Source organism: Arachis hypogaea, chromosome 17 (assembly GCF_003086295.3).
Source record: "Arachis hypogaea cultivar Tifrunner chromosome 17, arahy.Tifrunner.gnm2.J5K5, whole genome shotgun sequence".
Taxonomy (NCBI): domain Eukaryota; kingdom Viridiplantae; phylum Streptophyta; class Magnoliopsida; order Fabales; family Fabaceae; genus Arachis; species Arachis hypogaea.
Genome location: NC_092052.1, coordinates 123,694,376 through 123,707,473, shown reverse-complemented (window position 1 = coordinate 123,707,473; position 13,098 = coordinate 123,694,376). Strand labels below are relative to the sequence as shown.

Sequence of the window (13,098 nt, the reverse complement as noted above, 5' to 3'; positions counted from 1 at the left end):
TACGACGACCCCGTGGTGATAACAATGATGGTCGCCAATGGAAATCTCCATAGAACCCTAGTGGATCAAGGTAGCTCCGCAGATATATTATTTAAGCCCGCCTTTGACAAACTCGGACTGGAAGAGAAAGATCTAAAGACGTACCCAGATAACCTCTTCGGGTTGGAAGACACACCGATCCAACCTCTTGGTTTTATCTCTCTATACACCACCTTTAGAAAGGGCACCAAGTCAAGAACGTTAAGCGTTGACTATATTGTGGTCGACGTCGTGTCAGCATATAATACCCTAATAGGACGAACTACTCTAAATCAACTTGCAGCAACTGTCTCTACACCTCACTTGTGTATAAAGTTTTCCATTGTAGAAGGAATTACCACCATAAAGGGGATCAAAAGTTGGCACAAAAGTGTTACGATGAAATCCTTAATCTAAAAGGCAGCTCAGGAGAAAAAGAAGTCAACACAATCGAGCTTGGTGGCATCCGAACTCAGGAAGAATTACGCCCACAACCTGGAGAAAAGATAGAAGAAGTACAAATCGAAGATCACCCTGAAAAGACAATGAATATAGGGGCTAATTTGGAAGGAGGGCTGAAAGTATAGCTTGTTGACCTCCTATGAAGAAACTCCAATCTCTTCGCTTGGAAATCCTCCGATATGCCTAGAATAGATCCCGATTTGATGTCTCATAAGCTCATTGTCTACCCGGGTTCCAGACCTATTCAACAGAAGCATCGAAAACTCAGACTTGAAAGGACACAAGTCGTAGAAAAATAAGTGCAAGCGTTATTGAAAGCAGGATTCATAACAGAGGTCAAGTATCCATTATGGCTGGCAAACGTGATTCTGGTAAAGAAGCAGAATAGAAAGTAGAGAATGTGTGTAGATGATACCAACCTCAACAAGCTTATCCCAAGGACCCATACCCTCTTCCGAGCATTGACGCTCTAGTTGACTCGGTCTCAGGTTGTCGGTATTTGTCCTTCATGGATTCATACTCGGGATATGACCAAATTTCGATGTATAAATTAGACCAAGAGAAGACCTCTTCCATCACTCTTAAAGCTAACTATTATTATGTAGTAATGCCTTTTGGATTAAAGAATGCCGGAGCCATATATCAACGGCTGATGAACAAAGTGTTTTTCCTCCACTTAGGAAAACTCATGGAAGTATATGTAGACGACATGCTCGTAAAAACTAAGGATGACTTGGCTCTCTTGTCTAACCTCTCAGAGGTATTCTCCACAACAAGGAAGCATGGGATAAGGCTAAACCCCTCAAAATACACTTTTAAGGTAGAGGCTGGGAAGTTATTAAGTTTCTTGCTAACTCAAAGAGGCATAGAGGTAAACCCGGATAAGTGTAGAGCCATACTAGAGATGAAGAGTCTGACTTGTCTCAAAGAAATCCAACAACTAAATGGAAGGTTGGCAGCACTATCTAGATTTTTGGCAGGATCAGCATTGAAGCCCCTACATTATATTCAATCCTCAGAAAGGGAAATCAATTTGAATGGGCTCAGGAGTGTGAACAAGCCTTTCAAGGATTTAAGGTATTCCTGGGCCAATCCCCATACTCACCCGACCTATCGTGGGAGAAGAGCTCGTCCTCTACTTAGCAGTGGCGAACCAATCTATAGCTTCAGCCTTGATCCGAGAAGATGAAAACGGGCAACAACCTATTTACTTTGTCAGTAAAGCCTTACAAGGAGCAGAGTTGAACTATCAAAAGATAGAAAAGTTCGCGTATGCTCTTATCCTTACCTCCCGAAGGCTCCAGCCTTATTTCCAGGCTCACACTATAAGGGTCCATACTAATCAATCCATAAAGCACATTCTACAAAAACCAGAACTAGCAGGAAGGATGCTACAATGAACTGTAGAACTGTCCGAGTTCAATTTGAAATATGAAGCTCCAACAGCAATCAAATCTAGTATCTCGCTGACTTTGTAGCTGAATATACTGAAAGTCAGGAAAATTAGACAACTTGGAGCTTATATGTAGACGGATCATCCAATAAAGCTAGCAGTGGAGCAAGAGTCATCCTGAAAAGTGAGTAAGGAACTTGGATAAAACTCTTGTTAAGGTTCAAGTTTCCTACTTCTAATAATCAAGTATAATATAAAGACTTGCTTGCTGGCTTGAAGCTGGCTAAAGAGGTGGGGGCACAAAAGTTGATAGTTTTTGGTGATTCCCAAGTGATAACTTCACAAATTAATGGCACTTATCAGGACAAAGATCCCAATATGAAGAAATACTTAGACAAAGCACAGGAACAACTAACACAGTTCTTAGAAGGAGAGGTCCGACACATAACTCGGGAGTTAAATGCCCGACCAGATGCCCTTTCCAAGTTAGCCAGCACCAAACCAAGGGACAATAATAGAAGCCTCATCCAGGAAACTCCCCACGCACCATCAATATCAAAGGGAGATGATAACTTAGACATAATGGCCATATCAAAATTTAGGATGGATGACCTCTATAGTCAATTATCTTAAGTTTAATATTATTCCTAAAGATGGAAAAAAAGGCTTAAAGGCTCATAAAAAAAGCAAAAAATTATACCTTGGTCCACAATATTCTATACAAAAGAGGGGTATCAACACCTCTCCTAAAGTGCGTCCCGACCTCTAATACAAAGGAGGTCCTAGAGGAAGTACATAATGACATATGTGGGAATCACTTGGGAGCCTGGTCATTAGCTAAGAAGGTGATCCAAGCCGGCTTCTTCTAGTGGACCTTGCAAAAAGAAGCGGCAGAGTTTGTTAAAAAGTGCCCGCCTCGTCAGAAGCATGCCAGCTTCCATGTTGCTCCTCCCGAAGAGCTTATCAGCGTCATCTCACCATGGCTATTCGCAAAATGACCATTCCCTCAAGCTCTAGGACAAGTAAAATACCTCATAGTGGGATCGACTATTTTACTAAGTGAATCAAGGCAGAACCCTTAGCAACCATCACTGCCCAGTGAAGTCGAAAGTTTCTTTACAAAAACATTTCTAGAAGATTTGGAGTTTTTCACTCCGTCACCACGAACAATGTGAGTCAATTTACTGACTCTACCTTCAGGAATTTGATGGGCGATCTCAAGATAAAACACCAATTTATATCGGTGGAGCACCCTCAGGCTAATGGACAACTCGAAGCCGCAAATAAAGTCATACTAGCCGGGTTAAAACTCCGACTACAAGGCGCAAAGGCATCATGGGCAGATGAACTTTCCCAAGTCTTATGGGTAGATGAACTTCCCCAAGTCCTATGGGCAGGTGAACTTTTCCAAGTCTTATGGGCATATCGAACAACTCCTCATTCCACAACAGGGGAGTCACCTTTTCGACTTGCTTATGGAATGGAAGCCATGATTCTTATAGAAATTACTGAAGAATCACTAAGGGTTATGTTCTACAATGAAGGGGTCAATAACCAAACCCAAAAGGAAGAGCTCGACCTCCTCCCAGAAGTCTGAGAACAAGCTCGGATCAAAGAGGAAGGACTAAAGCAAAGGATGACCCTAAGGTATAATCAGAAGGTGATCAAAAGAAGCTTCACCACAAATGACCTTATACTGATCTGAAATGACATCAGAATTTAGAAGTTGGGTGAAGGAAAGCTAGCTGCAAACTGGAAAGGACCCTACGAGATTGTTAAAGTCTTCGAAAAACGTTACTACAAGGTATCCGACCTATAAGGTACGAAACTCCAGATCTCGAAAAATGTAATCTAAAGAAGTACTACAGTTAGGTAGCACATCTTGTTCCCTGGTGTACTCTTTCTTCCGACCTTAAGATTTTTTTCCAAGAAGGATTTTTTCTAAGAGGGGTTTTAACGATGCACCATAACAAGAGCTAAGGGCAGTGAAGAGCCCTTGGTAGCAAACTTATGTAAATCATTTTTTATTAATGATAGTTTATTTTTTATTTATAAGTTTCCTATAAAAACGCATTAGTTTAAGCTCGATAAACCGCGAAAATTATTGCCCGACCTAAAATGGTTGGCAAGATGAAGCGACGAAGTACAAATTAATGTAAGAAGTTATGTAAACATTTCATGAAACCGACCCCAAAATCAAGGCGGGACAAAAATGAAGTGTAAAAGTAACTTGATAAAGTCTGACTACACGAAGTTGGAACTTACAAAGGAAACAATATGCCAATCTACTCGTTGACATCACCTTCTAACTTAGCAAAGAAACAACATTAAAAGTTGCTAAGATACAATCTTCAACTAAATGACTGAAGAGGCTAAGAACTAATTCAAAGATCTAAATTCATTATCGAAATGAAGAAAGATTCTTTAACACAAAATTTTAAAAGTTGTTTAAACTACAACTAAAACAAAATAAATTGTTCAGAAAGCTACAAGCTATTAGAAATAAAAGATTGTTCATAAAAGACCCACACATCAGGCTAATCAAAATACTAAGACAAAGAAAAAATCACAGGGGATGGAGTTGGTCGCCAGTAACAACATCCTCGGCTTGGGCGGAAGAGGTCAGGTCATACTCAAAAACTAGCACAGCCGGAACAGGACCAGTCGGCGAAGGCGGAAGATCGACATTGACAACCTCGGGAATAACCTCGGGATTTTGAGGAGTCTAACCGACCTCTTCCCCTGAAGTCTTCGGATCAGGCAAAGGAACCTCCTCATCATCCTCAGAAGCCGGGACGATCTTCCCGTCCACTACAATATTATCTTGGCTGAATAGGAAAAGGTCCGCCTCTAGAGCAATAACTGACCTGGGCCTTCAAATTTGCAAACATATCATCCATTCCCCCAGCTACGGACTCCTCAAGCATTGCTTATCTGTCACGGGCCTTAGCCAGCTCCTCCTCAAGGTCAAGCCTCTACCTGAAGACACAAGTATAGCTCTCCTCTACCTTCTTCTTCAGTCCCTCCGACATCGCCAAGGCAGCCTCTTCCTATTTCAGCTTGGTTTGAGTTATACCCAAGTCAGACATCAGTGCATCCATCTCCTCCTCAAGCTCCCTTTTTATCTCCTTTAAGGAAGCTACCTCAACCTGAGAAGCCACCAAAGAGCTGTGGGTGGCACTGAGAGGAGTCTTCTCCAACTCCCTGGCTAAGGCAGCACACACACTCTCTCTTCAGAGTCAGCTATCACTATCTCATATTTCGCTCATCTTTCCAGTTTTCACACAACCTATGGTGTCTACGAAAAATTTTAGAATACTTTCTATAAATAGCGGGGTATCTACCCAGGTTAAGTGAGAGGGAACTTTGGTCGACATGTTGTGAATTACAGAGCAAGACATAAAATCTATACCTACAAACACAATAAACAAATTGTCACAAAGAAGTCAAGCACCAAACAAAAGAAATCGGGTTTTCAATAAATAGTGTAAAAAATTTGATTTCAAAAAAAAATTTCGCAAGCAAATTTCATAATTAGAAATGGCGTCACTTTTGAACTACCAAAAAGCAACACCATTTGGGGACAACACAGCACACAACCAAAGTCCATAGCAACAATCTCAGACAATAAATAGTTTCAAAAATGTTTTCAACAACGAACAAGCAGTAATAAATAAAGAAAATTCAAAACCCCCATCATCAACAAATATCTCTGATTATCGTATCATCCAGAAGAATACACAAGAACCCAAAACAATCTAAACAGAAAATAGGAAAAAGGGGTAAAAGCACTAACTTTGAAGAAGTGCGAAAATGGAAGGGCACGTCAAACAGCAAGGAAACTCGAAATGTTCCTCTTCGAAGCACACAGGAATCTTCAAAAGATTCAAGATGGAGAAATATTGAACTAAGAACGTTATTATAAGAAAAGTAGAAGAAGAGCGAATGATTTTTTATAAAGGAAACGAAAGGCAAGAGAGCCTTTTGAGAAATGAAAAAGAGAAAAGAAGGAAGGCGCGAAGCTTTTTTAAGAAACAAGGGAAAAAAAAAAGAAATTTCGCACCCTTCTTTAAAGCCACGCGCGAATTCTCAAGAAACTGCCGCGTAACATTCACCATATCATTTAAGAGGCAACGTTTCAATTTTTTGAAACACGTCGAGTACCTGACATCTAGAAGGCGTCGTTCCCGACAATGAAGATTGAAGCCATAAATGTTTGAGTCCGACCTCATGAAAGCTCGGAATCAAGCAGGGGCACTGTTCATACCCTAGCCCAAATACAGCAAGGCCCAATAAGGATAAAGGCCCCTTAAAGGTGGGCTCTTCCATTTACTCGACCTCTTTAAACCGGTCGGACACAAAAAGGGGGTTCAGTTCTACTTATCTAAATAAAGTAACTACCTCCCCAAATCTCTCCTAATATCTCTATCTCTCCTAAAAGATAGACTCCAACAAAGAGAATGACTATCCATCAATAAAGGTAGAACTACTTAAAGAGGTGATTATCTTTCTACTATAAATACACTAACACCCCTCAAGTATGCTAACGTTCTAATCTACTAAAAACCTGCTAAAAGCCCTTCCTAACTTAAGCATCGGAGTCTCTTGCAGGTACCACCTCTCACCTCCTCACGAAAAACTACGACGGCGGCACCTCGGTACCAGAACAAGTCGGACGCTTGATAAACCACTATTTTATGGTTTATTTTGTATTGAATTGAGTGGATTTTGTCAATTATTCTCACACTTATCCATATAAATTGCATGTTTTTAAGTTTCCTTCCTAATTTTGTGCAATGATTGAAAACATGCTTCTTTGGCCTTAAAATTGCTAATTTGTAATCTTCTCTTATTACCATTTAATGCAATTTGAGGTATTTCATGTCTTTTTATGTTTGCCTTGGTCTCTCTTATTGGTTTCTTGTTTGTGTTAATTATAGCTTTTATTAATTCTTATATTTCATGATGTTTCTCTTTATTGCATCCTATGTGTTTGATGAAATGTCTCTTTTAGCTATAGAGTAGATTTTTTATTCTATTCCTGGCTTGGGTTGGTAAATTGGGTGACATTGAGTTGCTAATACCCAAGTGATTGATGGTTAATGTCTATTGACACTAGCTTTCACTAATTCGATTAGTGAGTGGCTAGGACTTATGGATTGGGATTGATGAAGCTCATTTGACCTTCCTTCAATTGTTAGAAGATGATTAAATGAGATTGATCCCTACAACTATCATATTGTGGTTAGTGACAAGGATAGAGATCCTTAACCATTAACCCTTGCCAAGACCTTTTTACCATTTGAGTTTTCCTTATTTTTCTCGCCATTTATATTTTCTTGTCCCTTATTTCAAAACCCCAAAAAGAAGTACGTCATAACCAATAATAAATATATTTTTCTGCAATTCCTTGAGAGACGACCCGAGGTTTGAATACTTTGGTTATTTTATTGGGTTTGTATTTGTGACAAACAATTTAAACATTGACCGAGGATTCTTTGTTGGTTTAGAACTATACTTGCAACACGATATTTTTGTGAGAATCTTTACCGACAATTTTCCTCCGTCAACGCTGGCTCAAAAGGAGTATGGACCTCACGTTCAGACCCAAATCACCATTTTAAATAATCCTCGGAACTGTTGGTTATTTAAAATTTGATGTTGAGACTTATATATATATATATATATTCAATCCAATTCAATTTAAACCACTTAAAATTGAATCGAATTGTCTATAAAAAATTATTCAATCTAAACTACATCATAAGTAAAATTTGTGTTCTAATCAAATATATTTTTTACCCAAAATTGATCCAAATTATACTACGAACATCCTCCTAATATCTTTAGGGGAATAATAATATTGTAATTCTCAAATTTAACATTGTCATTCTTGTAAGACCCAGAACTTTTGATAAGGTTTATTATAAACTAATTCCAAATTATACTATTTATTTGTAGCTTTAATTTCAGAAATTCCTTTATTAAAAATAATTAAAGCAAGTTTTGATTAATTGAGTTTGAAATAAATTAAGATTCTTATCCAATTTTATAATTATTAATTTATTTTCTATATTTAAATTATAACGTCAATAGTTATGTAATCATAAGAATTTTATATGATTTTGGGTTAAATGATTAATATTTTATAATTTAATACTTATATTTTGAACAATAAAAAAATTAATTATATCATCTCTAATTTTTGGATTTGAACATTTAATTGAAAATAATTTGTAAAATTGATGAACAAATAGTATTTTAAACATAAATATTGTTGGATTAAAAAATTATTTCTAATTATTATATTATCCCTATTTTTATTTAAAATTACCAAATTACCCTAAAACCTAATTTTACCCAAACCTTAATTTTCAACACACACACATGGACCCTCACCCCAGCCGCACACCCCACTTTCCCCCCCACATTTCCCTTCTTTCCCCTCTAGTAAACACACATCAGGAAAAAAGTAAAAGAAAGAAAGAAAGGGGGAGCAGAGGGAAGCAAGGAGAACGGAGAATAAGGAGAGGAAGAGAGGAACGAGCCAGCGCCGGTGGGCCTCGTTGTCGCCGCCGAGTTGCTTGCCGCTCGTCGTCACTGCGAGGAGTGTCGCGCTACTGCTGCTGTCCGTGCCATCACCGTCGCCGCTGATCCACCATGGAGCCGCCGTCGAAACTGCGTCACGGAGAGAGATGGCTCACGAGTGAGGGGTGGCCGCAGGCTTAGAGCCGCCGTGCCTTTATCGCCGCCATCCAACGCGAAGTCAACTACTGTCGTCGCATCTCCCAGTCGTCCCTGCCGCCGCCGTGCCGTCAGGTCGCACAGAGTGTGAGAGAGAGAAAGCACGGGAGCAGAGGAGAGAGAAGGAAGACCTGCGCCGGCCACCGCCCCTTCTTCCGCTCGAAACCCTGCTGCCATCGCCGAAAATTCTATCGGTAAGGGCCTTGTTATTAGTTTTGGTCCTTTTTGAATTCTGGGAATACTATAGTCAGTGAATATTGCTGCACACGTGGAGGGAGGAAGAGCCGCTGGGTGTCGCCGCTCCTTACCTCCACCGCCTTTGTCGCCAGAAATAGCCGCTGAGTCCTCTATATTGGTAATCGTTTCTGATTTGAAAGGCCTTTTGTCGCTGCTCTCTAAATTTATGCTGAGGCGTTGTGGTGTTGTCTGTCATAGGGTTCCGTATTCGTGCTTGCATTCTGTGCTCGGAGTTTGCAGCTGCCTCGTTTTGTCTTTTCAGTAAGTTTTTATATTTCAGAAATCCCCGCGTTAATGTTCTATACGTTTATTAAAGCCTTTGCGATATTAATGTTCTTAGGATTTAGTAACTGGGGTTGCTTCTTGTGATTTAGAGCTGTTTATGCTGTTGCGAAAGTGTGTGAGACTGTGCTTTGAAGCTGCCATTAATTTTAGGTCGAGACAAAAGAAATTCGATGAGGCATTTGGGTTGCGGTTTCACCGTGTCGAGGTAGAGGCTTTTCTAAAAAGCTATTTTATATTTGGAATTGTCATAAATGGATAATGATGTGGGAATTATATACTTTTTAGTGGTTGTACAAGTCTTATATATTGTCTGGCTATTTCGGATGAATATGATTATATGTTTGATTGGATTATTGTTTGGTTTTGATAAATGGATTGTTGGTGAACTATTTCTTTAAAGTTTTGGAAATGAGTTTAATCAGTTGATAGTGATTTGATCTTGAGACGGTTTGCTTGAGATATGAAAATGAGGTGAATGTTAGATTTAGCTTGCCTTGAACTGATTTTGAGTTTTGGACCGTTAAAAAGGATTGTGGAATGGTTTGGTTGGAACCCGAAAAGGGTGGCAAAGTCCAAGTTTTAGGGGAGGTGCTGCCGAAATTTCTATAAATATCTTAGACTTTATTTGAAAAGTTGTTTAGAAAGGCTTGGATTTGAGAAATTGTATTATTTGATTTATTAAGAAAATAGTTATATTTTCGAGTTTAATTTATTGAAGAAAACTATATATCTTGAGTTCGATTTATTTAGAAAGGAATTACTTTACCATTTTGAATCACAGAAGAAAAGTATTATGTTCTAATATTTATTTTAAATATAAAAAGCGCTTATGCTTTTAGTTAGACTTAAGGATTTCGTTCAGGGGAGCTTTTAGTGATTTTAAAGGAAATTGAACTTTTGATTGAATAATTGTGTTTGTGACATTTTGGAAGAAATCAGAGAATTTGTTTTAAGAAGGAACCTGAAAGTGGTTTTGATTTAAATGGATTGGCTCCATTTTAAGCGAATTGGTTTTGGATTGGGTTGGGAATTGTGACTTTATATGATTCGATTTTATAATGAATTCTGTTTCTATTTACTTAAACCAAGAATCTATGACTTTATGAGCTTCAATAAATTTTTAAGAAGTTGAGATAGGTTGTCCTTCCCTAAAGTCTTGAGACTCTGCTGAGAAATTTCTATTACCAAATTCTGTTTTAGGATGATTGATTTTTGGATCTTTCAAAAGAGATTTTTAATTTGGCCTAGTTGCTGAATCGTTTGGAAGTTTTAGAAGGATGTTGTGGAAGTGCTATTATGTTATGAGGCGGAATGGCTGTATATGATAATAAATTATGGCTTATTGTGGAATATGTTATGAGCCGGAATGGCTGTATATGATAATAAATTATGGCTGATTGTGGAATATGTTATGAGCCGGATGACTGAGTATGAATATGGATGATTATTGAGTTGATGAAGTGACTGTCGCACTTTGAATTATCTGAGATACGAGTTTCCCTGGGTAAAGGCAGTGGCTAGCCACCACATGCTCCAGGTTGAGACTCGATACTCTGCTGACCCTATGTCGTAAGTGTGGCCAGACACTGTGAAGTTCTGGATGAGCTCGTCCTCATGGATAAACACCAGTATGGGTGTTGTATGATTATGATTATGATTGTGAATAACTCAAGTTGGGAATGCACGACAGAGGGACAGTCCAATGGTTAGCTACCAGGACTTGTTGAGTTGACTTTATAACCGACATATGAGACTCATCAGCCACTATGACATGCATTCATCATATGCATCTATGTGACATTGTTTGGGTGTGCATATTGTACTTGGTTTGCCTATGTGATTAATTGTGTTTAATTGCTAATTGCTCTACTTGAAGTAACTGCTTGATTGTGCTTGAACTTTTTACTTGTGTTTGAGACTGAAAAGTTAGTTGTATTGTGGTAGATTGGCTGCTATTTGGATTGTTTGGGCCTAGGGCCGTGGTTAATTATGAGATGGGCCGAGGGTTGTGTTTGGTTTTGTGTTTTTGGTTTAGAAAAGTATGAAAAACTAAACTGGTTCAGCATAGACTTAATGAACCTATGCTTGGAACAGCTTGGTCATTCATACTGCCTAAAAAAAACTTTTAAAAAGGCTTTTGGTTTATTTTATTGAGAAATTAACAGTTTTCTCTTTCAGAAAGGATTTTGGATTTCTGATATTAAACCTTTGGTTTTAAAGAGATGCATAAGACGGTTATTAATCACTGTAATGGTTTTATCTTCACGTATCCTGTTATAGTAATTCTCAAAAACCCTCTACTGAGAACCCTTTCAAGGATGATGTTCTCACCCCCTACAGATTTTTCTTTTCAGGATATGGACGCAGAAGTCACGAAGAGTTTACCTAGTTGTTGTTGTTGTCGTGATGTTCTGTATTGCTTTAGTTATTATTTATTATTACCTCGCCTTCATCTTTCACAATCTGTAAGAGGGATAGAATTTTGATATATATATATATATATATATATATATATATATATATATATGTATTCTTTGCGAGTTTTGTAAGTTGTATTATATGTATGGATGTATGTTACCTGATAATAAGTATTTTGGAGCGATAATACGGTTTAAAGTATTAAACAGGCTCATATTTTAGTATTAAATACTCTGAAAGTCGTCGTAATACCAAAACTATCAGAGTCGCGCAACCGGAAGCATAAGTTTTGATAGTTAGGGTGTTACAATTCTCTTTTTGTGGGGTTGTTTTAACTTATCATTTATTATTATTATTATTATTATTATTATTATTATTATTATTATTATAGTCATAGCAATTTTTTCATTGAGAATATTTTAATTTGAGAATAATATAAAATTAATAAAACAGTAACCTTATAAATTAAGGAGTAAATGCCACAGAATCTTTTAATATTTATTATTTACTCTTTCTGTCCTCCACAGGCCATGTTGGTATTTTGATTGTTAAATTAAAATATTTTTTATTTAACATATTATGTTATTGAATATTTATACTTTTATATTAATAAGGTTGTTACGGCTTAGCCCAAATAGCTTGTGGGCCGACCCGAACCACAGACCACCCGACCTGAACGGTCGGGTGCGAGCAGCTCAACCACCGATTCGGACACGCGTCCCTGACAGCTCTCCTCCACATCTGTATGAGGAAGCTTCGAGGAAGGTGGGTCTGCGCTTGCGGGACCCACTTCTGACACGGTATATATGGGGAGGGTCCTATCCTTCCCCCAAGGTACGTCACATACCATCCTCTCACTTTTCACCTGCACACTTGACTGACTAGAGCGTCAGAGTGTCTTTGCAGGTGACACCCTCCTCTCCACACGAAGAGCTCGGGACATTGATTATACCACCTCCATCCCAGCAACCCAAAACCAGGCAATTTTCCCTCTCATCAACTGAAGTACCAACCAGAACCGTCTGGTACCCGACCAACCGTACATTGGCGCCGTCTGTGGGGACGCCTGAATGGACGTTGCACTGGGCTCGGGAGGAGCAGGCCGCGGGGCCGAGCACAGAGAGGAAGCCTCCGTGGCTTCCTCCCAGGAGCGCACAAGGTCCCCTCCACGAAGAACCGAGCCCTCTTCACGATCTTAGGAAAGACGCCCCTTTGGGGAAACGGGCAACAACAGCGCCAGAATAATGCAGGAACTGCATCACAGGATGCAGAACTTGAAGCGCCAGCTGGCAGATCAGGGACACCGTCAACAAACTCCCGAATCAACTTACTCCCGTTCTCCTCCGAGAAGTCACTCCCAGCGAATGCCTAACCCACGATCTGAACCCGAGAGTGCCCGATAGGAAGGACACCCAAGAAGACGCCGTGACCCCATCATTTACACGAGGCGGGAAAGGAGACGCGGCACAGACCGAGACCGGGAAGACGATCGACGGGAAAACAGCGAGGGAAGACCAAGGAGAACGCGGAGACCAGTAATA

The 13,098-nt window shown here is 39.2% G+C and overlaps 1 protein-coding gene across 1 annotated transcript; it reads left to right on the top strand.

Moving 5' to 3' along the window:
* Positions 1-3,080: 3,080 nt before the first annotated feature.
* On the top strand, positions 3,081-3,470 carry LOC112763828 (uncharacterized). Its single transcript, XM_025809392.1, has one exon. It carries the CDS (start codon positions 3,081-3,083, stop codon positions 3,468-3,470), a length of 390 nt encoding a protein of 129 aa, XP_025665177.1.
* The last annotated feature ends 9,628 nt before the right edge of the window (positions 3,471-13,098 follow it).

Excerpts from the sequence above, each read along its gene's own strand:
- LOC112763828 (XM_025809392.1), top strand. The coding sequence starts at position 3,081 with ATGGGCGATCTCAAGATAAAACACCAATTTATATCGGTGGAGCACCCT.